Here is a 12,275-nt window from a genome sequence, read left to right as displayed (position 1 = left end):
GTGAATGAAAAAAAAACAGAGGTTAAACTTTAAGAAATCTGTTCTAATATAATTTTTTTTTCGACCCCCTCTTCTTTACTTTTAAATTGTATCATTTCATCACTAACCACTCTCCCAAATTCAAGCTAATTATCACATTCAAACTTGTGAAATGAAGAATGTGAATCATGAATAAATTATGATTGAACTTTCATGACTTCTGTCCAAGTTTTGACATGATAGGTCACATATATGTACTGAGAGCATGGCTTTCCTTCTTAGTGTACACATCTTACAGTGTATTAACCCTTTGCTTACTGGAACCGGGCGGTCCTTGTGTTAAAGCCCCACTGTCCTAGTTGTAGCTACTTGCTCCCTCTATATAGAAAACTTCCCCAATCGGTGCCTGATGGTCCCCCATGATCCTCTTTTTCTTCTGTTAGTTGGGAGCTGAGTTAATGAGATTAGCCACCTGTCAGTAATCTTGCTGTGTGGTCTAATCCCTTCTGGCCCAGTAGTGTTGACGCTCTTTGAAGGTAATACAAAGTTTTGGGAAATTTTGAAATTTGGGTGGAGAGTGATTCTTTACAATTTTGATATATTTGGATGCCCCTGTGGATGTATCATAAGCCCTAAAAAAGTAAGGCCCTAAAACACTTCTGCTTTCGAGAAAAATTGAATATAAAAATTTACCGGTGCTCCCGATAAATTTTTGATAAATTTCAAATAGCGCCTATGGCCGTACAATGGTAGTTGCGACCATGAAAATCTCAGAATATGTAGTTGTGATATATAATTTCCAAACGGGAATAGCTAATCAGTCGATTTTAGTCAAGAAACATTGTTTTATAGCTTAATTAATATCTTGACCTTGAGAGGGAGCTATACAACATAAAGAGTTTATTATTTACAATTTCATAACGTTAGACTCGATTTCAACCGTGACAACGATCACTGAATATTGTAGGATCGCAAATGCTTCCAATATACATTTGAACCAAATTCATGACCCCATACCAAAACTTTGTATTACCTTTAAACCTATGGTAATTAGATAATTCAGTAGTCAGTGAGTTAATATATCAGTCGTTTACCATCTTCATATCCCCATATGGTTAGCATCTCACAAAGATTCCAGTTTGTTTATGTCCAGGCCAGTCCAGTTGTGCCTATTCAAAATTAAAAAGAAAAAGAAACAGAAAAGAGAACAAAAAAAAAGCAAGATAAAGCTTCAAGAAAAAAAATGGCGGAGAAACAAGTATGTCAATGCTCAAACCAATAAGGAAATAAGCTTGGAATTATTAAAGGGCGGTATTTCTAAAATCTTGGCATCCGTGATAACTGATTGTGGAAAAATGTTCATGTCTATTGGGCTATTACTGTTTATTATTAAAATACAAGTTTCAAGAAAATTTAATGAAGAAGAGAAGGAAGAAGAAGAAGAAGAAAAAGAAGGAGAATGAGAAGAAGAAAAAGAAGAAGAAGAAGAAGAAGAAGGAGGAGAAGAAGAAGAAGAAGGAGAATGAGAAGAAGAAAAAAGAAGAAGAAGAAAAAAGAAGAAGAAGAAGAAGAAGAAGAAGAAGAGAAGAAGAAGAAGAAGAAGAAGGAGAAGAAGAAGAAGAAGAAGAAGAAGAAGAAGAAGAAGAAGAAGGTGCATGAAGAGAAGGAGGAAGGGGATGGGGAAGTAGAGAAAGATTTAGGAGAACAATGTAGACACACATACATGTAGAAGGAGGAATAAAGAAGCAAAAACTATTGAATAGAGAATACAAATAACTGCAAGACAGGAAAAGGAAGCAAATTGTTGACTGATAAACAATAACCAACTAGAAAAATATGTACAGCTAAGGATACATATAACTACCAATACGAAAATAAGAACAATAAAATTGTAATACATATCACTTTGTATAGAGGAAATAGATGTAATAACATGCACATGAGAGCTTCGACAAGCTGAATAAATAAAGCAATGTTTTTACAACACATAGGAGTTATGTGTCAAAACTGTTATCCTTCCTGGGGGGTGTTTCACAAAGACTAAGATCGACTTTAAGTTGGACTTAACTATGGAGGCAATTCATGCCACACGTTGCTCTTAATTTTAGAAAATATTTTCTCCTTCAATAATGAATTATCAAAAATGGTAAATTCTGTAGATTTGTGACAATGATTTGTACGTTTCATGAGAGACCAATGCTAGTAAATGGTGAGAGCAAACAGTGGCATGAATGACATGCCATAGTTAAGTCCAACTTAAAGTCGATCTAATAGTCTTCATGAAACACTCCCCAAGTCTACAAACAATATAAATGGAGTGAAACATTCAGTCTTTCGGATGGTGACGTTAAAGGTTGGTCCCCAGACGTACATAATCATATCTGATTAATACACGTCTATAAAAACCCAATTACACACACACGTGATCGCATATAAGCTTGCACATAATGGATCTGTTCTGTACTTTGATTGCTCTTTAAAGGTACTATACAGCATGTTAAGTATCCCATTTGCAGACCAAGAAAATAAAGCCCTGTGTGAGTGCAATGGTATATATCAACAGTCAATACCTAAATCATTGATAGCCCTTTTATATATTTGATGTTGTTGTGTTTTTTGTATTTCAAGAATGAAAGGTAGACTGCATGGTTGAATTTGGGCCTTTGTTGAATATTTTGAGATATAAACTTTAATATCGCACATTCTCAAGATAAATTGTTCAGGTAAAATTAATTTTTCACATGCTCAATTAATTAAAAAACTTGGTAAGTAAGGGTATGAATAATTCAGTTGTTAACTATATATATATGTATACAAATTCATCTTTAAGAATTACCTACAACTAGTATAAGAACCAGAAACTGAGATTTTGTAGAATAAACAATAACAGATATTGAATGGTAGGGTAGAGCAGGTCACCAAGGTATTTGACACGGAAGAATTAAAGTTTTCAATGTCTGTGATATGGTGTAATATTGAAGGCCTAAAGAAATTGCGCTTCAAAAAGTAAGAATCTTTGAGTGACCGGTTATACCATACTCATGTTTCCCAATAAACTGTAGTGTTTTAAAAACCGTTAGGAAAAACGAATTCTGAAATTTCTAATTCCAATCAGAGATATCTTGATAATCAGACAGGTGATCGGCTTGTAAAAGTTATGGGATTCATGTATGACCTAAAGGTTTATAATCATGATTGCAACATGAGCTAAATCCATGATTTTTTAAAGAATCTGAGGCAAAGTTACCTAATTAGTGTTACACTGTCACTTGTGATCTGTAAGATTATTTCTTTGTGTAACTCATCAGTTGGTCTAGTGCCGGTATGGGCTACAATTGGTGCATCCTAATCACCTGTTCATTTAAAGGCATTATTTAACAATGATAAAGCCGAGATGCACGGCCCTATGTGTTATCAGTGTCTGTGGTATGGTGTAATATTGAAGCCCTAATTGAAGCGTCAAAATGATCAAGAAGTTCCTCTAAAAAATAAAAATCTTTGAGTAACTGGTTTTACCATACTCGTTTTCCCCAATAGACTGTAGTGTTATGAAAACGCAAAATTTGATTTCGATTTCCAATCATAAATATCTTGATAGTCAGACAGGCAATCGGCTTGTAAAAGTTATGGGGTTCCTGACTGACCTAAAGGTTTATAATCATGATTGCAGTATGATGATGATGATGGTGATGACGTCGTTGTTTGCTGACGGTGGCCAATCTCCCGATTACATTATTCTGCTACTCTTTGTAGGGGCAGGACGCGGCCTTATCATGAGTGCTTTTACATGAACTTTTTTATTTTTATTTACAAAATATAAATATATTTATTATGCTGGATTCTGACCCAGATTGCACAACCTAAAAGGATAGGAATTAGGATGATCATCCCCATTACGCTTGCAGTTCACATGTGCACCCCCTTCCTCATCCCCTTATCCATCGTTACCGTAACTGCCATTGATTCATAATATATATATATATACAGTGCGTCCCAGAAAAAACGAAACCGAGAAGTATCGATGTTCTATCATAACTTAATCACAACTATAATTAATGAATGATACATATTTGGAAAGCTTAGAGTCTCCTCTTTAATGTGATGCTACTCAGATAATGCATATTTCACGCATGAGTGATTAAAAGAAGGAAACCAAAAAGACATTTGGCGGGCGGTATCTGAATTTCGAAGAAAAATTCACATTTCTAGAAAGTTGAGTTTCTGCCCTTTCATATCAGGAAAAATGAGCGAGGAATGACAATGTCTAAAGAAGTGCTTGCATTTCCATAATTTTATTAAACGAATTCGTTTTCACTGGCTGCCTGCCGTATCAATAAACGAAATTAACAAAAGACTTAACTCCGTTTCGTTGATAATCAGCCGTAGACGAGAGCCTTCATGCATGGCTGATTGTCAACGAAACGGAGTTAAGTCTTTCGTCAAATCTGCTTTTTGCTACGGCAGGCACCCAGTAAAAACGAATTCGTTTGTTAAAATTATGAAAATGTAAGGGCTACTTTAAACAAACAGAACTTTGTTATTCCTGGCTCATTTTTCTTGATTGAGGTACATGTATCATATGAGAGAGCAGAAAATGAACTTTCTAGAAATGTGAATTTTTCTTTGAAATTCAGATACCGCCCGCCAAATTACTTTTTGGTTTCCTTCCTTCAAATTGCTTTTAATCACTCACGCGTGAAATATGCATCACGTGAGTAGCATCAACTCAAAGAGGAGACTCTAAGCTTTCCAAATATGTATCATTCATTAATTATGATTGTGATTAAGTTATGATAAAACATCGATATTTCTTGGTTTCGTTTTTTCTGGGACGCACTGTATAATATTTTTTCCCCGCAACATGAGAGTAATTTTAATCGTTTCATTCTTTTATTAAATTAAATGTAATGTTAATTGTTATTGTATAATTGTGTTAAATGGGAGAACGCTACAAGAGTCCTATCTCGCACCCCGGGGCAACATGTCTGACACGGCCAGTTGTAGCCACTACTCCGAAGATCAAGATACATTAATCTTGATCTAAGGAGACACGAATGAAGGAGCATGAGCTAAATACAGGATTTTGTTTCAGAATCTGAGACAAAGTTGCCCAATCTATTTAAAGTGACAGTCACTTTGAGTTCTAGTTTAAGACTACAAATGCCTTCAAAGTGCATGGTTATTGCTCTTATCGTTATTTCTAGTGCCCTTTAAGGACCTTAAAATTGCTATGAATTTTAGACTTTTTTTAATAGAAAATTTGTGAAATTTAGATTAAATCCGGTCATACCAATTCAGCTCTATTTCCAATAAAATATGGTGACCGTTAATTAATTAAGGACTTGTGAGCTTGCTGAAACGCCAAAACCACATTCATGTTCAAATAATTTCTTGTGACCATCAAACTGGAAAAACTCTTATTATCTCTCATCATGCAGCGCCATTTTCATAACATACCTTGGGATAGGTAGGACAGAAGTCGCTCTGCATGAAGCTTGACTGCTCCTTTTGTTGCCATGACAACTCGCTGAAGAAACTTCTCACCACCCTCGGAGCGGAAGAGCTGCTTGATTCGCTGGTCTCCCATCATATTGCGTAGAATCGTTAGGCCTGAGTGCATTAGTCACAAGATAAATATAGAAAATACATCTCATTTTGAAGGTATAGATGTACATTCAAACCTGCTTTAAAGGGAAAGTCCACCCTGAAATTAAGTTAGTTTTAATAGGAGTAGAAAAATGAGAGAAACAAGTCAGTGAAAGTTTGAGCAAATTCCGATTAAAAATAAGGAAGTTAGGATTTTTGAAGTTGTGATCAATCAGACACAAATTGGCAACTCTATGATGTATCATGCGAGCTCAACTTCCATTTGCTCAGTACTAAAAAAATCTAAAATTTTCATTTTCCCTCAAGAAAAATTTCAACCATACATGCACCCTAAATATAATAATTGCAAATATGTTTCTATACTCCCCCTGCAAGGAACAAATATATATTCCGTCATCAATAACGAAGAAAACATGATTTTATGGAATATTATGCACAAAGCAAATGAAGGAGAGCTCGTATAATAAGTCACAGAGTTGCCAATTTGTATTTGATTGATCACAACTTCAATAATTCATAACTTTCTTATTTTCATTCAGAATTTGCTCAAACTTTCACTCACCTGATTTTCTTATTATTCTGCCTCTATCGAAACGAACTTATTTTGGGGGTGGACTTTCCCTTTAATAGTGATCACCGTAGGTCAACAAAGACCACATTTTTTTCCCCCTTAAAAATGGTTTCTCATTGAAACATGAACTAAAGGAACCTGTCTACAAAGACCCCTTCTCTAATATTTGTCTTTCCCTTGGGCGGTCGCTATAGACAGGTTTGACTGTACATGGCAAACATAATGTTATATACAAGCCGTTTTTTTGGTGGGTGTTTTTCTCGCAAATTCCAGTTGTTGTAGCATGGGGAATTCATCAACATGCACAAATCTCATTTTTAATTTAAGGGTCATGTGTCAACCACCCTTAAATTCTCTTTCAAATGATATTATACAGTGTAATTCGATACAAATTTTCAAAAGGAGACTTAAAAGCTTTCTTCTGAATATTTCCTAGGCTATTGCATTCCCCAATCAAATATAATTTGTAGTGTGACGTTATGCAACTTTGATTGTTTCTTTTTATAAACATGTATGTATTTATCAATGTTTTGCGTTTAAAAGTGATTATTTTGTATTACTGAATCAGTTATTGTTATTACTGTTGTTTTTGTTTTTTTCTCAAAAAAAATAATTCATGATAATTACGTTTACAGGGAGGCTTACACTCTACAAGCTTTGCTTTTTAGTCGGCCCTCCTTCCCTTTTAATTTCATGTTTATTTTGTTAATGTATTGTATTGTGCAAATTGATCTATACGTATATAAATATGTGAATATGTTAACATGTACCATGATTGTAAATATGAACGATTGAAAGAGGAAAATTAATTAATTGAATTGAATTGAATTGAATTGAACCAGAAAGTTTAGCTTGTCTTGTGCTTCGATAAAACAGTACCCGGATGAATGTGCAGGAAATGTTCAATAACTCTTGATTTTGGGTGCACGAACGTGTTAAATGGTGAATACGCATTGAGATACGCACAGGCTAAGGCAATGTATATATGTATATATGAAAATGCAAAATACTTGGGTAAGGACAAAAAATTTGTCTCTGCATGTTAAATGTGCAAGTCTGACCAAGCCAATATAAACAATATTTCATTCAATTGAGTATAAGAATATTGAGTGGCTTTTCGTGGAGAACAAGGGTATATCGCACTCGCTTTGAGGATATTTCTCTCTTTGTGCCAATTAACTCATGAAATATACTCATCAGATTGTGGGAGATACCCTTGTTTCCCACTCAAGGCCAATTAACTCATGAAATATTCTAATCAGATTGTGGGAGATACCCTTGTTTCCCACTCAAGGCCAATTAACTCATGAAATATACTCATCAGATTGTGGGAGATACCCTTGTTTCCCACTCAAGGCCATTCAATATTATTAAAAACTCTCATATGGTACTACATGCACATGTAAACTAAGAAATGAACACAATTTTGAACAAATATCCATGATACTCAATCCCCCTCTGTGCCAAAACATTTTTGAACAATTTTTGAGAGTATTAAAAAAGAGTGGCATGAAAAGATGCCAAATGCTTGTTTCATATTGTTAAATTGAGTATGAAATACATCTCACAGGAAAAAAACTTCATAGGGTGTCTCTTCGTTTCAGGAATAAATATATCCTTTATTAGTCTCCACACATCAATCAAAAGTCAATTTCTTTGATGTGATTGTTCACAAACCTCAAGATGAAAGGGGTTGAGGCAACTCAAGAATACATTTATAATAACCATGCCATCACATCACCGGGGTAATAATATATATATCTCTAAAGTGCTTTGAGAGAGCCTTTGGTCCTGAAAAGCGCTGTATGCCCACTTGCCCACAATTATACAACTTCCACACAACTGCGCCAGGAGTGTCATTTTTGACAGACATGGTGCATTATAAATGTTCACTATTATTATTATGTATCAGAACTAGCTATTATTATTAAAAGAGTTGAAAGTATATACTGAGAATACTTCCCACAAAATACACCGGTAGAAGAAAAAAAATTGTGGTAAATGTTATGACATGTAATGAAGCGTTCTACCTCAACTGCAAGGTCCTATTTACAAACAAGTGAGAAGTAACTACGTTAACTTACAGATGAGGACATTGACCAAGTATTGCACATTGCTCTGGATATATTGCATCAGGTGGGAGAGTAAACCGTACGATGCCAGCGTCATATGGATTACAACCTGCAGACAAAAAGTTGGAAGAAATAAAATTCTTCATAGGATCGTAATTATAATACAAAGGTCACTGGAAGGCCTGTTACAATCTGCAGTGGTTGTACGAGTCGTGGATTTTGTGGGAAGGGGAGCTTGTAAAGTCCCTTCCCCGCATCCTGGGGAAAACTCTCTCTCAACAATGTCTGTAGCTTGAAACTACTCAGGCTATAGTGTATGGGAAAATGGGAAATATATATGCCTTTTTTCAAAAATATGCTCCAGAATGTAGCTAGAAATGACTAAATATTAGATGCATGTGACCGTATCAGGACAATTTTCCCCTTGATAATTACCCCCCGGGACAAATACCCCCTAAGGACAAATACCCCCTACCCCCCCCCCCCCCCCCCCCCCCCCCCATAGTATACAGCCAAACACAAAAAAGGCTCTAGAAAAAGAATACTAAGGAATAAGATATATATGGGTGGATGCTACACACATTTTTAGCTCAAAAATCGAAAGAATGTCAATAATCATGATTTTATTTTGTTGTTGATCGAATATGAATTACCTGAAAAAGAATTTGAATTGATATAGTTTTCACTGTGATTTTGGAGTAATAAACCTGTTGAATACACATTTAATGTTGGATATCACAGAAGATGACGTTATAAAACTAATTTAATTTAATTTAAAAAAGAAGAAAATAATAATAAGAAGATCAGTGTAATTATGACTTACATCTCCATTCCCCACCAGATCATAGAGCACTAATAACTGCCTTCTCTTGCCATGTGATGAAGACTGAAGTCTATCTTCCATTAGGCTCTTTACCAGCCCCTTCCCAATGAGATCCAGAACAGCAAGGCTAGTCTGGTATGCCAGTGGTTTGTTCGATTTTACAGTTGGTTTATAAGCAGACACCGTTTGCTTTTTGCGTAGTTTTGATGCTGTTGTTGAGGTTGTGTTACTACTGACAGAAGCAGCTGAGAAATGAAAAGCCCGTAATAATGTAACAAAGACGAAATGACAAAGACAGAGCGAGAGAGAGAGAGGATATTTACAAGAAAAAGGAGGTTTGGAAAAAATAACCAAGTCTATACTGTAAAGTGGACATTACATGTACAAGCTGTTACGATATACGATATCCGATATATCCGGTATCCGTCGTAGTTCAATAAACATGGTCACCATCATCACAAACCTGACTGCCGACTCGTCTATTATCATGAGTATCTACCAAATCTAAGACCCTCGAACTCATCACAAGCAATAAACAAATAAAAAAAACGAGCCAACTTCTACAATCATACGTTTTTACCTATATATTATGCACAATATATTGATGATATTTTTTTGTGTGTAACCAATTATAATTATATCATCAAATAAATAGGGGGGGGGGTAGAAATACAAAACAAACAAAAGTGTGCAAATTAAGACTCACCATCTTCATCTTTTTGTTTCTTCCTGCTACTCTTGTATTTCTCATCCTCCTTGACCTCACCTCGACCCTTGACTTCACCTTGACCCTTGACCTCACCATGACCCTTGACTTCACCTTGACCCTTGACCTCACCCTGACCCTTGACCTGGAGATTGTCTGACACAAGGTCAGCAGTCTCCATAGACATCTGAGAGAGGATCTTTGAAAGGAGAGCATCCCTCTGGGCGAGATTGTCGGCCATCTCCTGGGCTCTAAAAGACAGAAGGAAGATTACTTGTATCAAACTTCATATCCCACAATAAACATATGCTATAACTACATTAAAATGACTCGGTAACATTGTTGAAGGTTGATGAAAAAAATTGCATAATTTTTGTATAAAATGTTACTTACTATATTCCTTCTACTATACTAACCCTCTGACATGCAAAAAATCCTTAACAAATTCTCAAACCACAAAGATATCTATGGTTTTCTTTGAAGGCATCGATGTGAGGCACCCTCTAACAGTGATTAACAGTAAATTCTTAAATTTTTGAATTTTCCCAACCATTTTTCCATGAGAAAAATACATAAAACAGGCTATAAAAATATGTCAACACTTAACTGTGTAGAATGGAATGTAGAGCCATTTTATTGCTTTGTGACGATTTACATTCACCTAAAATGTAATTAAATTGTCCTTGTCTTGATGCTGAACAGGCTTTGACCAAGAAGTAACAGAATAGAAGTAGAATAATATAGTTGGGAGAATTAAGGAATCGATCAGATCAGTTTTTCTGAATTTGTACCATGAATAATGATCTGTTTTCACTCAAATTATCAGATTATCTTTAATTGTACACCTAGCATTGAAATCACTACCTTAGCACCACTATCTCTCATCTGAACAATGTTACAAAGTCCCTTTAATGAAGGAATAAAAATGAGATCAAGATCATCTTTTAAAGGCATCGTTTAACAATGTTAAATCTGAGATGCATGGCACTACGTGTTATCAGTGTCTGTGATATGGTGTAATATTGAAGCCCTAAAAAAAAAAGGCATTCCAAAATGATCAAGAAGTTCCCTTAAAAAAGTAAAAATCTTTAAGTGACCGGTTTTACCATACTCATTTTCCCCAATAGACTGTAGTGTAATGAAAACCATTCGGAAAACACAAAATTTGAATTTGATTTCCAATCATAAATATCTTGATAATCAGACAGGCGATCGGCTTGTAAAAGTCATGGAGTTCCTGACTGACCTAAAGGTTTATAATTATCATTGCAGCATGAGCTAAATCCAGGATTCTGTTTCAGAATCTGAGACAAAGTTACTGGATCCCATTAATGAAAGTGGAGAGAAGGACAGCAGATACTTCACCCAACTAATTTAGTCTAATAAAAAGAAAACATCGCTTATAAAATTGTTGAGGAATGAAAAATTATGAAATAACTAAGAAATTAACAAGTTCTATAGTATATTATATGCATAATCTGCAGAATTTTTCTTTAGAAACTTACCAACATTGTCTTTAGAGTCGATGAGAATATGTGAAGGAGTAAGTTCAGAGAGAGAGAGACTGCTAGTTTTGAAGGAAATGAAGCCAAATATATCATTAGGGAAAGACGGATTAAATGTCATCTTTTAGAATCATTTTGGCGTATATTGGAGATGTGGTGGTTAGAGCTCTTTAACGAGGCTTTGTTTCATTAGGGGGAAGGGGGAGGAACTCCCTTCTTCACCAAACGAGGCAGTCATTAGTGCAAGGATTGGTCGCGGATGGCTAACAAGATATGAAATACTTCCACCATGAAAAAAATTGGAAATTACACAACGTCAATCGGGGTATATCCTGGACATACCTCGGTGGATGTCACCAATCGAATGTGATGTGGCCTGGTGTTCTTTTAAGAGCATAGAGTGTGGATAGATCATATAATGAACTCAATCATTTGTATGCTTTATTAAAGGGAATCTTACCTTGCCTGGTGTTTCTGAGCATGATTGAGTTGTCTTGATGCTTCTACAGCAAACCTATGGATCTCTTCTGGGTCCTCTGGCTGTATGATACACTGCATCACATCACATGCAAGCTCCTATACCATACAACGGAAAGGTTTGAATACAATCAAGTTAGACCAAATGGAGACAAACTTTTCACATAGCCTGTCACAGGTGTTTTTCTGATGTTTTCTGATATACTGTATGTGCTTCAACAGAATCTCTAGGATATCTGCTCCAGGCTTTATTTCATAACAAAAAACAAGTTAAATGGTTTGTTCACATATATGCTACGGTTTACGCGGCAAAGACTTAAAAACAACAAAAACAACATGTGATTGAATAGCAACTGGGCGCAACAAAAGTCTTACTCATATCATATTACTTACAAAAGTGTGTTGAGAGATTAATCCGTAATACCCTTATGTCATCATAAAAAAAAAAAAACAGCATTCGATTTGATTTACTATGTTATACAAGGTTCTTAATAGAGTTGAAGCTTGGTTTTAGGTACATGTACACTAAGTTGTT

At 35.3% G+C, this 12,275-nt stretch overlaps 1 protein-coding gene across 1 annotated transcript in view; it reads right to left on the bottom strand.

Moving 5' to 3' along the window:
• Positions 1-952: 952 nt before the first annotated feature.
• The window catches only part of LOC100890987, a 31,475-nt gene continuing 20,152 nt past the window's right edge, over positions 953-12,275 (bottom strand). Inside the window, exons 11-16 of the mRNA XM_030994861.1 lie at positions 11,724-11,839; positions 9,759-10,009; positions 9,053-9,297; positions 8,242-8,338; positions 5,437-5,589; positions 953-1,148 (exon numbers count right to left, since the gene is read on the bottom strand). Of these exons, the coding sequence (XP_030850721.1) occupies positions 1,123-1,148; positions 5,437-5,589; positions 8,242-8,338; positions 9,053-9,297; positions 9,759-10,009; positions 11,724-11,839 (888 nt within the window). The 3' untranslated portion in view covers positions 953-1,122. The remainder of the gene's footprint in view (positions 1,149-5,436; positions 5,590-8,241; positions 8,339-9,052; positions 9,298-9,758; positions 10,010-11,723; positions 11,840-12,275) is intronic.

This window comes from Strongylocentrotus purpuratus, unplaced genomic scaffold (assembly GCF_000002235.5).
Source record: "Strongylocentrotus purpuratus isolate Spur 01 unplaced genomic scaffold, Spur_5.0 spur5_scaffold_21, whole genome shotgun sequence".
Classification (NCBI taxonomy): domain Eukaryota; kingdom Metazoa; phylum Echinodermata; class Echinoidea; order Camarodonta; family Strongylocentrotidae; genus Strongylocentrotus; species Strongylocentrotus purpuratus.
Note: the sequence above shows the minus strand (reverse complement) of the source record. Positions and strands in the feature narration are given on the sequence as shown.